We start from the raw sequence: 21365 nt of genomic DNA, 5'->3' as shown, positions 1-21365 counted from the left end.
TTTCAGCAGCGCCTCCCAAAGTCAGCCCCTGTCTTCCCCGGTTTTGAAAAAGCGCAGGTTCCCAGACCAGGCTGGCCGCAGCCCAGATCCTCTCTCTTTCCTCCGCAGCTGCACACAGACGAGCACGTGAGCGCTGCCCAGCTGTGCCTCAGCTGACCGGCTCCTGATTGGCTGAAACAGACGTGGGCGGGGGTGGGGCCTGGCCGCCTGCGTCGCTCGCCATTGGCTCTCAGGGAACCCGCCTCCCCCTCAGGTGAGGCGGGTTTGCGGGAGCGCGCGCCGGGCTCCGCGGGCGGCCGCGTCCCCGACTCTCTCCTGCCCGCCCCGCCCCCGCGCGCGCCTCCGCCCTTGCCCGCCCCCTGCCGCTGCCTCAGCGCCACAGAGCACAGAGCCGCCTCGTCCGAGGGGACGCGAGCATCGCCCTCGTCGTCGCTGCAGTCAGTCGCCCGGCCGGGCCTTGACAAGCTGCCGGAGGGGAGGCTCCTCTGAGCCCGTCCCGGAGTCCCGCGGCTGCCGCCGGTTCCTCCAGCGTCTGGTCTCACGAGGGGCTGCGCACCGCTGGACGCGCCTCTCCTTCTTTCCCGGCGCGCGGAGAGAGCGAGCTTAGGCCGGAGCGAGCCTGGGGGGCGCCGGCCGTGAAGGCATCGCGGCGACCGATTCGCCATGGAGAGCGCCGGCGGCGCGAACGACAAGAAAAAGTAAGCCCGTGCCCTCCGCCTGCCGCGTCCGCCGCCGGCGCCCCCGCCCGCCGCCGCCCGGGCTCGCGGGCCGGCCTCGGCGTTCAGGGGGCCGCCTTTTTGTTTCTGCCTTTCCTCTCCTCCCCTCCCCTCGCTCCCCCAACCTCGCGGGCCGGGCTCCCCCTCTGTCCACGTCGCCATCTTGGCGAGGGGGGCGGGAGCCGCACGAAAGTGCTTCCCGGGGTCGGGGGCTGGGCCCAGCTCGCCCGCCCTTGGCGCCCGCCGGGGCCTCGCGCCGCCCTCCTGGCCCGGCTCAAAGAGCCAGCCGGCCCCGGGCCCCTTTCGGGTGGACGGCCCCTCGCCGGGGACCCGGGGGAGGGAGCCGCAGCTGGGTCGCCGCCGTTTGTCCCCGAGCTTCCGCTCCTTCCCGCCCCCCGTCCTCTCTGTTTCCATTGAGGACTCGGCCCCGGGCGGACCCTGCTCGCGGGGCCCGGGTCCCCTCCGAGGGGCGCGCGGGGTCGGGCGCGCTCCGGCCCGGCTGCCCGCGGCGGCGGGGTCGCTGCCTTTGTGCCGGCGGGATCTGCCGCGGTGGCCCGGGGACGCCAACTTTCTCAGTTGGCACGTGCGGGTTTTGTTTTGTGTTCACCGCCTTGAAGAAGTTGCCCAGACTGAGGTTTGGAGTGACGGGGGTTTAGAGAAATGTCAACATTTTAAAGAACATCGGCGTTGGACACTCGGTCTTCTGTCTGTCGAGAGAGCCCAGACATTAGGAATGGATATGTGCAATTCTTGGAAGTGTTTTAGTGAGCATGTAGCGGCTGTCTGTATTTAGGCCAACATTTTTAATGAGATTGGGGGGAAAAAAAGGAATGTGACCAGAGCAAATGAAATGCATCACTAAAAGTGTTAGAACGGTCCCATTTTCCCGAATGAAGTAAAGGAAAATCTTCAAAAATATCCGAAGTAAATAATCATTCTGTTGGAACTTCGTGCAAGTTTTAACAAAACCTTGAAGTTTGAGTCTAGGTGGTGGTATGTTACAGGATTAAGAATTGTTAGGGGAACTGGTGGGATTAAGAGGGACACCCCCTACCCCCAGCGCGCACTCGAACACACACACAGGCACACACATACACACACACATACACATACACACGCCGTTTGATCCAATTTGTTATTTTAGCCTTTGAGGAAATCATTTTAAGGAATTGAAGGCTTATAGTAAGAGTTATGGTTAGTAGATTGGCTTTACTGTTCAGTCCTTCCACTCTTCAAGGAGAGATTAATTTCCCTAATCAGTATCAGCAGAAGATAAACTTGTTTATGTTCTTGCTATTTTGTAGGTCCCTTTGTGTTCCTTATTCAATAAGACCAAAATTCAAGATCAATTATTGACCAAATTCAAGATAAATTCTCATTTTGTATACACGAGAGAAAGCACTTATAAAATTTAAAAAGTGATTAAACAGGTCTAGACTTACTTCCAAGAGTTACCAAAAATAAATTGCAATTAATTTTGCAGAAGTGATCACAGTGCTTTTGATGAAATGATGCGGCTATTATATTGTAAACCTAAGGCAGATTACCTTTGTGTAGTGCCAATTTTCAGTCCGTTTTATATGCTGAATCATACTAAATACTGTGCATCAAGTTATGCACCAATCACTTCCTTTTCATAGGCAATATTGTACTTATTTGTCCTTTGTAATTCATCAGTTGAGAATTTTCTAAGTGGTTTTAACATAAGAGAATTAATTAGCTATTATGCATCACCCCAACTCTTAACTTAGTTCTTAGATTTTCCTCAGTCCCATCTATTATTTCAAACTTTTTCTCATTTGAAAATTTAGCAAATATTTGGATCAGATTGAATCATATTTCTTAATACAGAGGTTCTTAAAACTGAGAAATTGAGTTAAACACCTAATAAATGTTGGCTACTTAACAATTTTAGATGCTGTTTGTTAAAGATCTCATTTTTGTCCTTTTCTAACTAATAATTTTTAGACTTTTGAAAAGGTAACAGAGATTGAGGAGCAGGGGTTTTACTCCTTACAATTTTTCCATTTTAAATGAGCCTCCAGTATCTGGGTGAGGGAGACAAATTTGTCTTTTTAAAAGAAGGTCTAGGAAAATCATAGTTGAAGAATTAGAAGAAATCAAAACAGAGGATGGGTATGGTTATAATAGATATAATATACAGCCTTTGATGTTGCTTCCTTAGGGGTAGGGACTGGCTTTATTTAATAGCACATTGATATAGATTTTTAGATTTCAAAGCAATGTCAAAAGGCTCATCGTTAGGTTTCAGGTTTCAGACCAGACTCCTTCGAAGTTTTTCAAAACAGTTATTGGGTCATTAAAGTAAAATCTCTGAGAATGAACATTCCTTAACTTCCTCTTTAATTTAGGTCATTAAAAAATCAAGGACCTCTCTAGTTTATTAATAACTTTTTTCTTGTTTCAATTTTACTTTGATTTCCACTTGTTTGAAGACTTGTCTGATGGTTAAGAGCATAGAATCTTGAGCCAAACACCTCTGAGTTAGAATCCACCCTTTTCACTTGGTTAGCTTTGTGAGCTTGGGCAAATTACTAAATGCTTCTGAGTATATGTCCCCGTTTTGAGATGATGGCAATAATGGCTAAATTAGCAGTTATTGGGAAGATTGAATGAGATAATGCCCAGTGCCTAGTTTAGGAGTCTCGGTAACACTGAGTACTTGGAAAAAAAAAAAAAAAGCATTTAAACCAGAACCTTTACACTTCCATGCACTTAAAAGCTCTCGCAAGTTCTTCCAAATATCTGTTCTAGTTCCTCTTCTCATCACCTCATACGTCTTTTCTATGCCTCCTAAAATGAAAAGACAAACATTGGATTCACAGCTTTAAAAGGGGTTCTTTCTGGTTAAAACAGTACATTCCTAGGTTATGTTGGCATCTAGCATCAATTATTTTTTGAGCATCTGATTTGTCTATTCTAGTTTCCCTTCACAATTTATAACCCATTGTTTTCTCCCCAAATAGGTTACTTTTAATTTACTCTGGACTTTAGAAACTAGAGTCATGAACACATTCTAGTCACACCGATCTTTTCAACAAGGTATTGTGCAAGACAAGGCTGTGTTAGGACTGGCAGTTACTTAAAACACTTTTGATGCTACGGTTTAGATAATTTTATAAATAGTTAATTTTTGCTAAACATGAGTTGATAAAGTGCTTCCAGTAAAGTATATGAACCTTCACTTATGAATTTCCATAGGGTTAAGACCATTGGCTTCCATCTCAGGGCAAAGCTTCAAGCCTGTATTATTAGTCTAATTTTTGTGGCTCCATTTGTATGAAATCAATATTAGTGCACTCTTCCACATGTATGTGTTACTGATGTATGTTGTTTTAGACTGATAAAGTGTGGTGGTTCGTGTGTTCCACTGTAAAGCATTTTGTGCAGTTTGGAGAATGCCCAATCTTCCAATCTTTCTACATGCTGACTTCCATCATCTTTGCAGCTCATTGGTATTTAGACTCAAGGTTAAGATTTTTATGGTTACATTTTTGTTGTATATTAAGAATAGTGTGTAAGAAAGTGCAGGAGGATTACTTTCACTTATTTTTAAAAGAAATTGCAATAATGTGTTTGGTGGTGAAATTAAAAACTGTTATGCATACATGTTAGAGTTGGGTTTGCCTGGCCAGTGTGGCTCAGTGGTTGATCATCGACCTATGAACCAGGAGATCACGCTTTGATTCCCCAGTAAGGGCACATGCCCTGGTTGCTGGCTGGATCCCCACTGTGGTGTGTGCAGGAGGCAGCCAATCAATGACTCTCTCATTATTGGTTTCTATCTTTCTCTCATTCTCCCTTCCTCTCTGAAATCAATTTTAAAAAAAAGTTGGGTTAGATTACTGTGCTTGTTCATAGATGTGTCTTAAAATATAATTTTTAAAATTTTAGGTATTTCTTTTAAAAGATTAAAATCTTATCTAATTGTTAACATGCCTGTTTCTCAATTAGAAGAAATAATCTAATTTGAATGTGTTGTTGGATTCGTTTTCTATTAAGAAACTGATCTTAACTCATAAAAAGAACATTTTCTTTTTTGTTTGTTTCTTTTATTTATTTATTTTTTAGTGTTGGAACTAATTATTCAGTTGATGGATTTTACTCGGCCTTCTGCTACTTGTGGAAGTGCTGCGTATGTTTTCTGCTTAACTAGAGGATTAGAAAAAGAATTTGAAACTAAGATAAGCCAATCTTCTTGTTGCTCAGTATTTTTGGTAAAAGTATGATGAGACTTTTTAAGTTAACTATAGGTCTTGGAATTTTAAAAATAATTGTATCCTTTTGTGTCCTGGAGCATGAAGAATTAACTGTTTTTGTAAGTCCACTGAGTTTTATATAGAAATTTGTGGTTTTTGCACTAAAAAATAAATAAGGCCATATCAGTTTGCCAGACCTGACCTTTTTTAGAAAAACATAATATGTAAAATATAAATTTAATTGTGTGTGTGTGTTTTAAAAAGACCCATAAAATTTCCCATCTTAATCACTTCTTAGTGTACAATTCAATAGAGTTAAATATATTCACATTTAAATGTAACCAATCTCCAGAATTCTTTCATCTTGTAAAATTGAAATTCTATAACCACTGAACAACTACTATCAATTTTCCCCTCTTCATCGTCCCTGGCAGCCATCATTCAGCTTTTCTTTCCTATGGATTTGACTACTAAATACTGCCTATAAGTGGAATCATACAGTTGACTGGTTTATTTCATTAAATGTAATGTCCTCAAGGTTTATCTTTGTTGTAGCAAGTGTGAGAATTTCCTTCCTTTATAAGACTGAATAATATTCTGTTGTATACCACATTTTGTTAACCATTCATCTTTCCATGAACACTTCAGATGCTCCCACCTGTTGGTTATTGTGAATAGTGCTGCTGTGAACATGAGTTTATAAGCATCTCTTCAAGATCTTAATTTCAGCTGTGATTCTATTTCCAGAAGTGGGATTGCTGGATCATGTGGTAACTCTATTTTTTAATTTTGGAAGGAACCACCATACTGTTTTATTTCCAGTAGTGGCGGCACCATTTTATTTTTCCACCAACAGTGCACAAGGGTTTTGTCCACTTCCTCCTCAATACTTGTTATTGTTATTTTCTGAGAAGTTTTTTTTTTTTCATTGTAGCCATTTTAATGGATGTGTTGAAGTGATTGTATTTTTAAGGGTTTGTTTGTTGACCAACTTAAAGTTAACAACAGAGAACAGTTGCTAGTGGAAGCTTTATCAGAAGTAAGGTTAAGCACCTCTAAAATAGGAATTAAGTTTTCCTAGTGACTTAGAAAAATTTGGTTTGCCAGCGTTTTTTTGCTTTTGTTTTTTTTCTGGAAAAATGCTTACTGTTTAAAATATTCTATACCTATTCTATTGTCGGTAAGTCCCATTTAACTAACTAGTAACTTTGTTTTAAAAGATTTATACAATACTTGAAATGACTTGTTTTTATAAGAAAACGGTCCCCAGGATGTGATCTCAACTGTCATGTTAGAACCAGGCTAGTAAACATTTTGTTAATAAATACTGCTGGGTAACATATACTTGCTCTTGAAAGTAACTCAGTATCCTACTTTAAGGTATGTTAAAAGTTAGTGGCTGCTGGAGAGCATTATGTTAAGTGAAATAAGCCAGTCAGAAAAAGGTAAATATCACATGATCTCATTCATTTATGGAATATAATGAACAACATAAACTGATGAACAAAAACAGATCCAGAGACAGAGAAACATCGATCAGACTGTCAAATCTTCGAGGGAAGGTAGGGGAGGGTGAGGGTAAGGGGGGAGAGATCAACCAAAGGACTTGTATGCATGTGTATAAGCCTAACCAATGGACACAGACACTAGGGTGGTGAGGGCATGTGCTGGGGGGTGGGAGTGGCCGGGGAGAGGTCAATGGGGGGAAAAGGAGACATATGTAATATTATATGTACTACTTTAACAATAAAGAATCAAAAAGAAAATATATAGCTCTTATAATATGAATCTTATTTCTATGTTCTTTCCAATAAAACAAAATTATTGTTAACTGTCTATTCAGAAAGAAAAAAAAAGTGGCTGCCAATCTATATATCATAAAAAAAGGTTTGCTAAAAGAGGTATATGACTATGCAGAAAATCAGCTTGGTAAATGTGTGGAAAGTATCTTTACCCTTATTTTATCTTTAGCAAATATTTCTTAAGTCTACTGTAAACTTCCAGAAAGTTTGGACCCGTTTATACTCTAGCAGTATATGAGAATGCCATTTTCTTATACTTTATCATCATTAAAGTTTAGCAGTTTGATAAATTACTATTCTTTTTATTTCAAGTGATGAAACACAACTCAAACTAGTTTAAGGGGGAAATAAGGCAGTTGTTGGCTCACAATCTAGCTTTGGTTTAAGGGACAGTTAGATACTGAGTCTCAGGTGCTGTCCTCAGAGTAACATCCCTGACTTTCTCTTGAGTATTACTTGGTTTATATGCCTTTGCTCTGTTTGCATGTTGGCCTGGTTCTGTCACTAATAGACTATCTTATGATATGAAAGATGGCCATTAGCCTTCTGTGCCAGTATCCACAGTTTGTGATAGTAAAAATCAAAAGAAACTTTCATTTCTAGTATCCATGTGTCAGTTTTCTACATGAATGCCAGTTTGCCCTGTGTGGGCTATTAATTTTTGATCATGCTAATGGGGTTCCATGATTACATGAGTCAAATGTCTTATTGTAGATTATTTAACTTGATGTAGATTAATTGTCTCCTCATACCAGTGATGGTGAACCTATGACACACGTCAGAGGTGACACGCGAACTCATTTTTTTGGTTGATTTTTCTTTGTTAAATGGCATTTAAATATATAAAATAAATATCAAAAATATAAATCTTTGTTTTACTATGGTTGCAAATATCAAAAAATTTCTATATGTGACACGGCACCAGAGTTAAGTTAGGGTTTTTCAAAATGCTGACACGCCAAGCTCAAAAGGTTCGCCATCACTGCCTTATACAGTACTTTGAATCAGTACTGGCATTGTAATGAATGGGGTATAGGTTTTTGTTGCAAATCACTTGAATTCATATCCTATAGAGTTTTCTACCAAGAATAGTCATTCTGCAAATGTTCTGGCTTTGCCTTGTGGGAAGCTTAAGTCTCTTCTACCATGGATGATTAGGGTTTTCATTTTAGTTCCTTAAGAAAGAGGTAGTAATGAATGGCTAAAAGATTAGGCTCTAGAGATGGCTGCTTAGTTTGCCTTATACTAACTGTGATTTTTCACCAATTGCTTTTTCCTCTTTCTACATCTCACTTTCTTCATCTGTAAATTACAGTAAGAATAATTGCCTTATTATAAGCATTGTCATGAGGATAAAAGAGACATTAACCCATATGAAACAGTCAGAACATTTCTTGGCACAGAGTAAGGACTTAATTAATTAGGAGCTATTATCACATTAATATTATTGTAATTGTTTAGTTGTTTTCAGAAGAGTTTCACTTTCTTGAAATCTGTAGATACTGCTCAGTCAGACTCATTCAAGCCTTCTTTGGGACAATCTGACAAAGGCTGATGTGTAGTCCCTTTAGTTCAAACTATTGTGAACTTATAATAGTTGTAGAATAGTTAGTGCTGCTTTTCCTCTATGTTGATACTTTTTCCCATGAATATCTGGTTTTTGCAGATTAAATGAAGGGGTTATTTGTTTTCTGTTTGTTTTTGGTATGTACATGTTATCCTAAAATAATCATTTTTCCATATTGTAATAGTAAAGGAAGAAATATATTCTCAAGGGTGTTTAATTGGCTGTCAAAGGTTGGGAAATTAAGAAAGCCTACTTTTCTTGTGGTATCAATTCATTAAATGTCTTTTATTTAACATGTTGGCAGAAAAGAGTTGGAAATTGCCTGCCTTTGCAGAGAATGTAGCTAAAATGTTTAAAAGGGTTATATGTCAAACCAGTAGTCAAAGCATTCACTGTGAATGGAAGAAGGGGTATTTTTTGGATAATTTAAATAAGGTGATTTATTTCAATGGTTCAGATTTTTTTTTTCAACCCTTGACCACTACTCTAGCATCTAACCACTCTAATCTATAACAGATTGTTGTACATTCATTTATTCTGTGCATCTAACTTGCCAAGCAAACATTGAATTCTTGATGGCTCAAGCCACAGTTGAATATTCAGTTTTAAGTGTTAATTGATTCATCTATAACATGTACCTTTTTTTAAAACAATTTTTTTAGTACAAGGTGGTTTCAACTTAGAGGTTCTTACAAAATATTGACTTTAGGATTTAACTTTCATTACTTTAATATAAACCATCCCAGGAGCATCTTCTATAGTCGTGTTTACTAATTTGGCCAGTCTGCCTTAAGAATTTTCTTAAGACACTCAAAAAACACTCTCACAAGATAGTCTATCTAGCTTAAAATGTTAGAAAGTTTTTTATTCCAGTATTTCTCAATCCTAACTAATGTTTAGATGTCTTTCAGGGGAAAGTAATCTCTGTATTCTTCTGAGATGTGCCCAGTGACCTCAATCTAAGTGTACCACAAAAAATGTAACCCTGTTCATTTGGTACTAATTTGATCATAATTAAATGCAACCTTAAACGCAGAAGGCTTGTAGTAAGAATATAGACCTATATAGAGATAATTTAGATGATCCAGAATATGCTTTTTCTTCTTAGATGGCCAACTAAATAAGTTTTAAAATTCTGATAGAGTTTACCTTTAACACTGCTTTAACTCTGTTGAGCAAAGCCCTACCATGTCGTAACTCCCACTTACTAATCGCTGAGTTGCATAAATCGCTAAATCTGTCTTCCGTATAACATCCTTATAAAATATCTGAAGGTAGTTATCATGTCTCTTCTATACCTAAGTAAAAACAATTTACTTTAATTTTAAAATTTAATAATTATATATATGATTTGTGGAACAGCATAAGTTATATTACATACTAGAGGCCCGATGTACGAAGATTTGTGCAAGCATGGGCCTCCTTCCCCTGGCTGCCGGCACCGCCTTCGTTCTGACCAGAGCCGTCTTTCCGTCTTCCCACGCTACCCAGAGGCCAGGAGCAGCTGGGGCAGTGCTGAACGCCCCCTGCTGCTCAGCGTCTGCATATGCAAATTAGCCCACCATCTTTGTTGGGTTAATTTGCATACTCCTGATTGGTTAGTAGGCGTCATGAAGGTACGGTCAATTTGCATCTTTCTAGTTTATTAGTGTAGACTAGTGGCCCGGTGCATGAAATTCGTGCACATTGAAAGGGAATTAATTAGAGGATGTGAGCGTGAGGCAGTCCGCATTTCTGAAATTCAATGACATGAATTTTAGCTATGACTTTGCCAAATAAATGGAATTTACGGATATCGTTTAAAAGAGCATTCAGCTTAATATTAAAAACTCTGGCTACCAAGTCAGTTTATTTTCAACTTTTTGCCAGCATTGTAAATTGTTTGCAATATCTGCCCATTTGGGGTTGCATGTCATGGTTATGAATAAATCGGTCTTGCCATACTTTGTTACAATTGCCATAGCATCCTGATATCACTGCTGCATATTTCTGGGACTACCCTCAAAAGATGATGGAAGTATTATCATTTTATCAATCGGCACATTGTCATTTTCAGATCTAGATTTGTGATAATCCATCAAGCCACTGTATTTTTCAACGCTCAACTTAGATGGGTTTGCTTTGATGAAATTTATCCAGTTGGCCTCCATTTTTGAATACGAATCCACGATAAACTGTTGAGTTAATTTTCCTGCATTTAAAATAGGATTGAACGTATCCCGCACAGAGAGATGAAATTCATAGTACTGCATTTGTGTGACTCGTGTCCTTACATTTTGTCTAGTATTATTGTCGATTACACTGTTTTCTCTGAGTCTTAATGCAATATCTGTTCCCCAGCCTTTTTCACCATGTGGAAAAAGAATAGGATATGTCATTGCATCTAATGTAGAACACAGGATATTGGTTTGTTTCATTTTAGTGGCATTTGGATTATTGGGATCTGGTTTACAATGAATGAGCAAGTCCCTTTCAAAAGGAGGTTCTCCATCTTCGTTTCTGAATATGACAGCAACCTCGGTTACACAGGGAGAATTATATCTACCTGGGTCACTGTTACGATCGTATTTAATTGCCATTGTTACTTCTGTGGGAGCAATACCTTTTGCTGCTGCTTTAGATTGGGCTTCCTTTTCTACCTCATGTAGCATCTTGTACGATTTTGTTAATTCATTTATTTCATGCATGTGGTTGTTGATGTTGATCATGAGTCTTTCTGTGCAGCCCTGGTTTTCTGGCATTGCTAATCTTTTACTTGTAGCTTTGGCTGTATCCCAAATATAGAGTTGAGCAAACTTCCGAGAAACACCAACCGAAGGATGTAAAGTTCCAGTTTCCCTTTGAAGCAAAAGGAAAGTCTGTCCAAATGATATACATTTTCCAGATTACCCGGCATATTTAAAAAGATTAATGACAAATGAAGATTCTGACGGTAAAAATTTCATGGAAAATATTCGTTCCATAAATAGTTCATCATCAATAAATTTATCATCAATAAATAGGTGATAAATTTGTCCATGTATTCTAAAACAGTATGGACCATATCCTGATGGCGATGCAATATTTGCACCCATGGAAGCAAAAGCAAAAGAACTATTTATGGAACGAATATTTTCCATGAAATTTTTACTGTCAGAATCTTCATTTGTCATTAATCTTTTTAAATATGCCAGGTAATCTGGAAAATGTATATCATTTGGACAGACTTTCCCTTTGCTTCAACCTTGAGTTAGTTTCCCATCGGATGGTTTTTCATCAGAGAAATTTAGTGAAAGGCAAAATTCACACCTAACAGTCATTCCACCACAACCATGTTTGAGAATTGCATCCTCATGTACTCCATTTTCACTGAGAAGGCAGTTCCTACCAGTATTGGTAGTACTTGTTGATGACTGTTCTCTAGACATATTTTGTCTTCGCCACTGCCATCTTTCAACTTCAAAGGCACTTTGGTCTTTAGACATTTTCTGTCGATGATCCCCATGTTTTTCGGCATCAGAGCGATGTTTTTTCCAATAGCTGGTCTTCAGATACATTCTGTCACAGGCACTGCTTTCTTTCAAGATCAGATGCAGATTGCTCTTCAGACATTTTCTGTCGATAACGTTGGCATCTTTTGGCTGCAGAGCTACGTTGTATCAACAATTGTTCTTTAAACATAGTCCCACCTCTCTACTGTCATGGTCTGAGATGCAGGTGAATGAGAGTCCTGGCTGTCAGGCCGCTGAGAACTGTCTGACCAACGGCTGATTCTGGCTGATTCTATGGGGGTGGGACTTCCTCCTCCCTGCTGTCAGTTTCCACAGCTGTGATGAGGAAGCTGGGGTGACAGAGGGAGCCACGCCCTCCAAGCCGCCCTCTCTCTCTCGCTCTGCTCTATGTCCAGGGGTCTCCTGCTCTGCCAAGTCCTCCAAACCTCTCGCTCACCGCCCACTGTACCGCTCTCCTCTCCACCAGGAGCCTGCAGGTGTGGCTAGGCACGGCTAGCCTTGCCTCCCGGGGCGGCGATGGTCCCGGGAGCCCGTGGCTGCCATTGCCTCCCAGGGCGCTTGACACCCGAGTACGCAAATTAACCCGCCATCTTTGTTGGGTTAATTTGCATACTCACTCCTGATTGGTTGGTGGGGCATGGCTTGTGGGCATCATGGAGGGATAGTCAATTTGCATCTTTCTCTTTTATTAGCATAGACTAGAGGCCTGGTGCACAAATATTTGTGCACTCGGGGGGGGGGGTCCCCCATCCCGGCCTGTGCCCTCTCACAGTCTGGGACCCCTCGGGAGATAACAACCTGCTGGCTTAGGCCTGCTCCTGGGTGGCAGAGGGCAGGCCCAATCCCTAGGTGCAGCCCCTGGTCAGGCTCAGAGCAGGGCCGATTGGGGAGTTAGGGCGCCGCCCCGTCATGCACAGAGCAGGGCAGATCGGGAGGTTGCAATGCCACCCTCAGTCACGCTCAGGATAGACTGATTGGGGGTTGGGGCACTGTCCCCTGTTACACTCAAGGCAGGGTCAATGGGGAAGTTGCAGCACCACCCCCTGTCACGCACAGAGCAGGATTGATCAGGGGGTTGGGGCGCTGCCCCCTGTCACAGAGCAGGGCCAATCAGGGGGTTGGGGCGCTGCCCCCTGTCACTAACAGAGCAGGGTCCATCAGGGGGGTTGGGGCGCTGCCCCCTGTCACTCACAGAGCAGGGCCCATCAGGGGGTTGAGGAGCTCCTCGCTGTCACTCATAGAGTAGGGCCGATAGGGGAGCTGGGACACCGCACCCTGTCACACACAGAGCAGGGCCGATCAGGGGGTTGGTGCGCTGCACCCTGTCACACACAGAGCCGCAGGGCAATCGGGGGATTGGGGAGCTCCCCCCCTATCAGGCACAGAGCAGGGCTGATCAGGAGGTTTGGGCGCTGCCCCCTGTCACGCTGATCCCGGTGCCGGGACCCTCGCTGCTCCGTTGATCCCGGTGCCGGGAGTCATATTACCCTTTTACTGTATAGAATAGAGGCCTGGTGCACGGGTAGGGGCTGGCTGGTTTGCCCTGAAGGGTGTCCTGGATCAGGGTGGGGGTCCCCACTGGGGTGCCTGGCCAGGCTGGCTGAGGGGCTGAGGGCTGTTTTCCCGCTGGCAGTTGACTAAAAGCTCCCAACTGCTCCTTGTTTTCTTTTTTTTTTTTTTTTATTCTGGGCCAGCTTTAGCTCTGAGGCCTCGCTGCTGAAAACATGGATACAATGTTGCGGTCCGGGGCTGACTGAAAGCCCGTTTTGTTTAGCTTCTTATTTGCAACATAGTAATAGTTGCTTAGAGTTGCAGTTGAGAGGCCGGCAAGTGAGGCGGGGAACGTTGGAATCTGCAGTTCCTGGAGGAAGCAAACCTCCCTGCTCGCTTCAGTGCATGGCTGCCGGCCGCCATCTTGGCTGACAGTTAATTTGCATAAGGATATGCTGATTAGCCAATGGGAAGGGTAGCGGTCGTACGCCAATTACCATGTTTCTCTTTTATTAGTGTAGACTAGAGGCCCGGTGCACAAAAATTTGTGCACTCGGGGGGAAAGGGGGTTCCTCAGCCCATCCTGTGACCTCTCCCAGTCTGGGACCCCTCGAGAGATAATGACCTGCTGGCTTAGGCCTGCTCCCGGGTGGCAGAGGGCAGGCCCAATCCCTGGATGCAGCCCCTGGTTGGGAGTTGGGGCGCCGCCCCCTGACACGCACAGAGCAGGGCCCATCATGGGGGTTGGGGCTCCATACCCTGTCACACACAGAGCAGGGCCCAACAGGGGGTTGAGGAGCTCCCCCCTCTCACTCACAGAGTAGGGCCAATAGGGGAGTTGGGGCACCGCCCCCTGTCACACACAGAGCAGGGCGGATCAGAGGGTTGGGGCGCTGCCCCCTGTCATGCACAGAGCAGGGCCCATCAGGGGGGTTGGGGCTCCGTACCCTATCACCCACAGAGCAGGGACCATCAGGGGGTTGAGGAGCTCCCCTCTGTCACTCACAGAGTAGGGCCGATAGGGGAGTTGGGGCACCGCCCCCTGTCACACACACAGCAGGACAGATCAGGGGGTTGGGACGCCGCCCTCTATCACCCACAGAGCAGGGCCGATCAGGGGGTTGGGGCGCCGCCACTGTCACACTCAGGGCAGGGCCGATGGGGAGGTTATGGTTCTACCCTGTCACACACGGAGCAGGGCCCGTGGGGGGGTGGGAGTTGGGGCGCCGCACCCTGTCACACACAGAGTAGGGCCGATCAGGGGGTTTGGGCGCTGCCCCCCGTCACGGTGATCTGGTGCCAGGAGGCCTCGCGGCTCCGCTGATCCCGGTGCTGGGAGGCATATTACCCTTTTACTATATAGGATAGAGGCCTGGAGGCCAGCTGGTTTGCCCTGAAGGGTGTCCTGGATCAGGGTGGGGGTCCCCACAGGGGTGCCTGGCCAGCCTGGATGAGGGGATGATGGTTGTTTGCAGCTGGTCACACACCCTTCAGGGTGGGGGTCCCCACTGGGGTGCCTGGCCAGTCTGGGTGAGGGGCTGAGGGCTGCTTTCAGGCTGACGGTTGTTGATTGAAGCTCCCAACGGCTCCTTTTTTTTTATTTTAGTCTGGGCCAGCTTTAGCTCTGGCTCTAGGTCTGAGAGCAGGTATCTGGTTTGTTTCGGTTCTATAATCGAAACAATGTATAACTCCAGCTCTGAGATCCCGGCCTATATTTGTTAGAATGTTTCAAACTGCCAGCTCAGAGGCCAGGCAGCAGCAGGCGGGGAACGTTGGAGTCTGCAGTCACGGGAGCAAGCAAGCCTCATGTTCGCTTCCAGCTGCCTGGCTGCCGGCCGCCATCTTGGCTGACAGTTAATTTGCATAAGGATATGCTGATTAGCCAATGGGAAGGGTAGCGGTCGTACGCTAATTACCATGTTTCTCTTTTATTAGTGTAGATGGGGACTTCAGACTCAGGTGGACTCTGAGATCTGCCACTTACTAACCACATTACTTAACCCCTTTTTATAGACAAGTAAACAGGATCAGAGTTTTTTTGGGAAAATTTATTTGGTAGCCTTGGATAGGATGAGTTAGTATAGAAAACCAAGCCATTTGCTTTAGCACTTTTCCTTTGTCATTGTTTCCAGAATCTTTATCATGCTCAGGGTTTTAAACTAAATAGGAACAATCTTCTGGGTATGATTTCTATGTGTTTACCTTTATTCTGATATATGTGAATTTTTTTTTTGTTACATAAGTACATGATTATTATGATTTATATATTATCTGTTATATTTAAGTAATTAAAGACACATTCTTTTCAATATACAAATACACACATTAAGTTTAGTGTCACTGACTTCTTAAGTTCCAGTCTCACATCTGTTACTGTCAGAAACTATATAATAAGGGAAATGGAAAGAAAAACATTTACCAGCTGAGAGAGGAGGTAATGGAAAGGGAGAAGAGTGATAGAGTAGGTGATAAGGTTTTGGGAAAGCCATTAATACAGCTGTTATTCAAAAGTTACTTTTTAAAAATTCTTTCAAAGAATTGAGAAAACCATTCCACGTTACCACATTTTTCATTTGGTCATCTTTGAAGCCTGATCATGATCTAATATTTTTGAAGTCAAGATTTTATTAAGTACACACTTTATTACTGGCCTGTCCTTAAATTGTACCTTTAGCTTTTTATTCCCAGCAATTGTACCTTGCTCTATGTAGAATTGCCCAAGCCACTCCGCTCAGTGTTCTTCCTGACAAACATAATTGTCATATTACGCATATGTAGTTACAGCTAAAAATAAATTTTTCTTATTTTTTCAGAATTTGCTAGTTAACTTGTTAAATCTCTGCTATAAGATCTGCTAATGGTTCTCAAATTTGTGTTGCTTTTAAGTATCACCTGGGTGTTTAGTTAATAATGAGGAATCCCAGGTACCCACCTTCAGAGATTCTGATTTGGTAATTTTCAGATAGGACTCAGGAATCTGTAAATTTTACAAGCACCAATTGACGAAACATACACCTTGAACAGATAAGAGTGCTCCTCAGAATCACCTGTGAAACTGGTTTTAAACAGACATGCCAAACTGTCGAGTGTGTTTCCCTCCACGTCCCGCGTGGGTTAGGGTTCGGGATCTGAAAAGAGGAGCCGCACACAAATGAGAGAGAAAAGAGACAAGAGACAATTTGGAAATGTTGGGGAGCCAGGCGGGCAAGTCCAGAAGGACTTCCACTGATGCTCAGGCCGATCCAACCTTTTATTGATCTAGGGTAGCCAGCCTTAGGTAAGGAGACTTCAATGACACACAGATTAGCTAGCTCATCAGCAGACAATTTCCAGAAATAGGCAGAATATTTAATCAACAATAATCAACAAGGATTTACATAAGTATCTAAGGAATTAAGTGAACTAAGGTGGGGGTGATGCTTCAGCTACCATTATCTAGATTAACTGGGTGGTGCACAGCCCCGACCTTTGCTAGGGCTTCAAAGGTCACTAGTTTTTGGGGGTCTCTACTCTATGCTCAGCTAGTGAAGACAATAAGCGGTTTCCCACACCAAACCTACAATTTTAATTTCCAGGGTTGGGATCTAGCACATATATATCTCGGAGCTAAAAATTCTGTTGGTGATTGTGATATTTACCACAGGTCAACCATTTACTGATCTGATCTAAGTCCTTAATGTGTATAGTTACTGAGTTCTAAGTATGTAGCAATGTAAATATCTTAGAGGTTCACTCTGTTTACTGTATTTATAAAGCATTTAGGCAGATTTTTTAAGAGAAAGTTTTGTGGTTTTTTTAAAATTTATTTTTAAAGAGAAAATTTTAATAAACATTTTGAGTGTGGATGAACAATCTTTTTCTTTTCTTTTTCTTTCTTTCTTTTTTTATTTTTTATCCTCACCCGAAGATAGAGAAACATTGATAGGTTGTCTCCTGAACATGCGGGCGTAGTAATTTGTGTTTTAAGAATCCCTCCACGTGGTTGTGGTGCAAGCTAAATGTTGAGAACCTTCATCTTAGAGAAAAAGTTTCATATCCACATTTTTTGTTTTACTTATCTAATACTTTACATTGTAAGTGATCAGGGATTTTTTGAGAGACTCAGTACCAATTCTGAACCAGGAGAGAATTGATTAAAATCACTATTTAGGAATAATCTAAAATATGTGTGTGTGTGTGTGTGTGTGTTGTTAATCCTCACCCTATTTAAATAAGTAAAATAAGAATAAAGAAAAAAGAATCCTCACAGAGAAACCAAGATGGCGGCATAGGTTAGCGCCGGAGTTTGCTGCCTCGAACAATCACTTCAAAAATACAACTAAAAGACGGAACGGACATCATCCAGAACCACAGGAAGGCTGGCTGAATGGAAGTTCTACAACTAGGAGGAACCGAGAATCAGAGGAGGCGCAGTGCTGAAGTAAAATACTAAGGTGCGGAGTGCGCGGCGCGGGCTGGTGTGGCTGAGGGCGAGGTTGTCTGTTTCAATCCAGAGGGAGCCTCAGACTCTGAGCTCCAGATCCAGGCAAGTCTCTAGGGACCCAGACTCAAACGGGAGAAGCAGGACTGTCTGGCTACGGTCCCTCCGAGGTTTGCAGCTGTTGCTGGGACAGAGAGGCAGAGCCCCTGGGGATGACTGAGAGCAGCCATAACTGCTCCCTCCTCCACCCTGTTGATCCCGTGGGACCCACCCCGCCCAAGCCCTGCACAGAGGCATTTGTTGGATAGCCTCAGGCAAAGGCTAGATTAGCACCTCCCTAGAGGACACAAGTTCTTCCACTGCAAACACAGCTGATTCTCACAGCCAGTCGGCCTGGAGGTAAAATCCCTCTAGTATTAACTACAACAATCAAGGCTTAACTACAACAAGACTGCGCACAAAGACCACTAGGGGGTGTACCAAGAAAGCGTAAAAAATGCGGAGACAAAGAAACAGGACAAAACTATCAAGGGAGGATATTGAGTTCAGAACCACACTTTTGAGGTCTCTCAAGAGGCTTCTAGAGTCTGTCGATAAACTTGATGAGATGTACAGGAAATCTAATGAGACCCTCGATGGTGTGATAAAGGACCATCTAGAAAGTAAGCATACACTGACTGAAATAAAGAATATTATACAGACTCCCAACAGCAAACCAGAGGAGCGCAAGAATCAAGTCAAAGATTTGAAATGCGAAGAAGCGAGAAACACCCAACCGGAAAAGCAAAATGAAAAAAGAACCCAAAAATACGAAGATAGTGTAAGGAGCCTCTGGGACAGCTTCAAACGCACCAACATCAGAATTATAGGGGTACCAGAAGATGAGAGACAGCAAGATATTGAAAACCTATTTGAAGAAATAATGACAGAAAACTTCCCCCACCTGGTGAAAGAAATGGACTTCCAAGTCCAGGAAGCGCAGAGAACCCCAAACAAAAGGAATCCAAAGAGGACCACACCAAGACACATCATAATTAAAATGCCAAGAGGAAAAGACAAAGAGAGAATCTTAAAAGCAGCAAGAGAAAGAAACTCAGTTACTTACAAGGGAATACCCATACGACTGTCAGCTGATTTCTCAACAGAAACTTTGCAGGCCAGAAGGGAGTGGCAAGAAATATTCAAAGTGATGAATAGCAAGAACCTACAACCAAGATTACTTTATCCAGCAAAGCTATCATTCAGAATTGAAGGTCAGATAAAGAGCTTGACAGATAAGGAAAAGCTAAAGGAGTTCATCACCACCAAACCAGTATTATATGAAATGCTGAAAGGTATCCTTTAAGAAAAGGAAGAAAAAGAAAAAGGTAAAGATACAAACTATGAACAACAAATATGCATCTATCAACAAATGAATCTAAGAATCAAGTGAATAAATAACCTGATGTACAGAATGAACTGGTGATTATAATAGAATCAGGGACATAGAAAGGGACTGGACTGACTATTCTTGGGGGGAAAAGGGGTGTGGGAGATGCGGGAAGAGACTGGACAAAAATCGTGCACCTATGGATGAACGTAGTGGGTGGGGAGTGAGGGCGGAGGGCGGGGTGGGAGCTGGAAGGAGGGGAGTTATGGGGGGAAAAAAGAGGAACAAATGTAATAATCTGAACAATAAAGATTTCATTAAAAATAAATAAATAAAACAGTCAAAAAAAATAAAAGAATCCTCAGTAAAACAATATTAACAAAAAAAAGAATAAATATTTTTCCATTGATTTGTATTTATTTACTTACTGTTGATTTTTTGTCTCTGTATTTTTTAAAAATCTTTATTGTTGAAAGTATTACATAAGTCCTCCTTTCCCCCCCTCCCCCATTAACCTCTTCCAGCCCACTGCCATTCCCCTCCTCTCACCCCAGGCCCTCACCACCTCATTGTCTATGTCCACAGTTATGCATATATGCATACAAGTTCATTGGTTGATCTCTTCCCACTTACCCTCCTCTGCCTTCCCTCTGAGGTTCAATAGTCTGTTCATGCTTCTATGTCTCTGGGTCTATTTTAGATCATCAGTTTATTTGGTTCATTAGATTCCACATATGAGTGAGCTCATGTGATACTTACCTTTCTCTGACTGCCTTATTTCACTCAGCATAATATTCTCCAGGTCTATCCATGCTGTTGCAAATAGTATGAGTTCTTTTTTTTTTTTACTGCTGCGTAGTATTCCATTGTGTAAATGTACCATAGTTTTTTATCCACTCATCTGCTGATGGGCCCTTAGGCTGTTTCTAAATCTTAGCTATTGTAAATAGTTGCTGCTATGAACTTAAGGGTGCATATATTCTTTCTGATGACTGGTTTGGGTTTCTTGGGATATATTCCTAGAAGTGGGTTCACAGGGTCAAATGGGAGTTCCATTTTTAATTTTTTGAGGAAACTCCATACTGTATTCCACAGTGGCTGCACCAGTCTGCATTCCCACCAGTGGTGTACTAGGGTTCACTTTTCTCCACATTTTCACCAACACTTGTCCTGTGTTGATTTGTTGATGATAGCTATTCTGACAGGTATGAGGTGATATCTTGTTGATTTGATCTGCACTTCTCGGATGATAGTGACTTTGAGCATGTTTTCATATGTCTCTTGGCTTTCTGTATGTCCACTTTGGAGAAATGTCTATTTAGGTCCTTTACCCATTTTAAAATTGTTTTGTTTGTCTTCCTTTTGTTAAGTTGTAAGAGTTCCTTATATATTTTGGAGATTAACCCCTTATCGGATGTATAATTGGAAAATAAATATGTTCTCCCATGTAGTGGGCTCTCGTTATTTTGTTGATGGTTTCTTTTGCAGTGTAGAAGCTTTTTATTGTAATGTAGTCCCATTTGTTTATTTTCTCCTTAGTTTCCATTGTCCTAGGAGATGTATCAGTAAACTTATTGCTATGAGAGATGTTTGAGATTTTGGTGCCTATGGTTTCTTCTAGGACTTTTATGGTTTCACGCCTTACTTACATTTAAGTTTTTTATCCATTTTGAGTTTATTCTTGTGTTTCCATTGATTTTTTTAAAGAGAGTGGAAGGGAGAGAGGGAGTGAGGGAGAGAAACAGATAAATATCCATACGAACAAGAAAGAAGGGGGCGGGGGGGAGAGAAACATCGATTGGTTGCCTTCCACATGCGCCCCAACCTGGATCTGGGCCAGGGATAGAAACTGCAACAAAGGTACTGCCCTTGACCAGGGAAACCCAAAAGGCCTTTGGTGCAAGGGCCTATGCTCTAACCACTTGGCACACTGGCCAGAACCAAAAGCATTTTTTAAAAAATTGGTTTCAGAGAGGAAGGGGGAGAGAGAGAGAGAGATAGAAAACATCAATGATGAGAGAGAATTATTGACCAGCTGCCTCCTGCACGTTCGCTACTGGGGATCGAGCCCGCAACTCTGGCATGTGCCTTTGACTAGAATCGAACCCAGGACCCTTCAGTCTGCAGGCCAGTGCTCTATCCATTGAGCCAAAGTGGCTAGGGCAAGCATATTTTTTAAAAAATAAACAGAACACAAATATACATTAATATAAATAGTTATGTCTATTAGCTTATTAATGTAATTAATGTATAAATAGATGTGACAAAGATTTCATTTTCAGAATGTAT

The 21365-nt window shown here is 42.4% G+C and overlaps 1 protein-coding gene across 1 annotated transcript in view; it reads left to right on the top strand.

The window, feature by feature from the left end:
- Positions 1-402: 402 nt before the first annotated feature.
- Positions 403-21365, top strand: part of HIF1A (hypoxia inducible factor 1 subunit alpha) — a 61126-nt gene continuing 40163 nt past the window's right edge. The window contains exon 1 of the mRNA XM_070418812.1: positions 403-698. Within this exon, the coding sequence (XP_070274913.1) occupies positions 664-698 (35 nt within the window). The 5' untranslated portion in view covers positions 403-663. The remainder of the gene's footprint in view (positions 699-21365) is intronic.

Source organism: Myotis yumanensis, unplaced genomic scaffold (genome assembly GCF_028538775.1).
Source record: "Myotis yumanensis isolate MYYU_CA2020_CCGP unplaced genomic scaffold, mMyoYum1.0.hap1 SCAF_1, whole genome shotgun sequence".
NCBI lineage: Eukaryota > Metazoa > Chordata > Mammalia > Chiroptera > Vespertilionidae > Myotis > Myotis yumanensis.
This window is presented reverse-complemented; position numbering and strand designations above follow the sequence as displayed.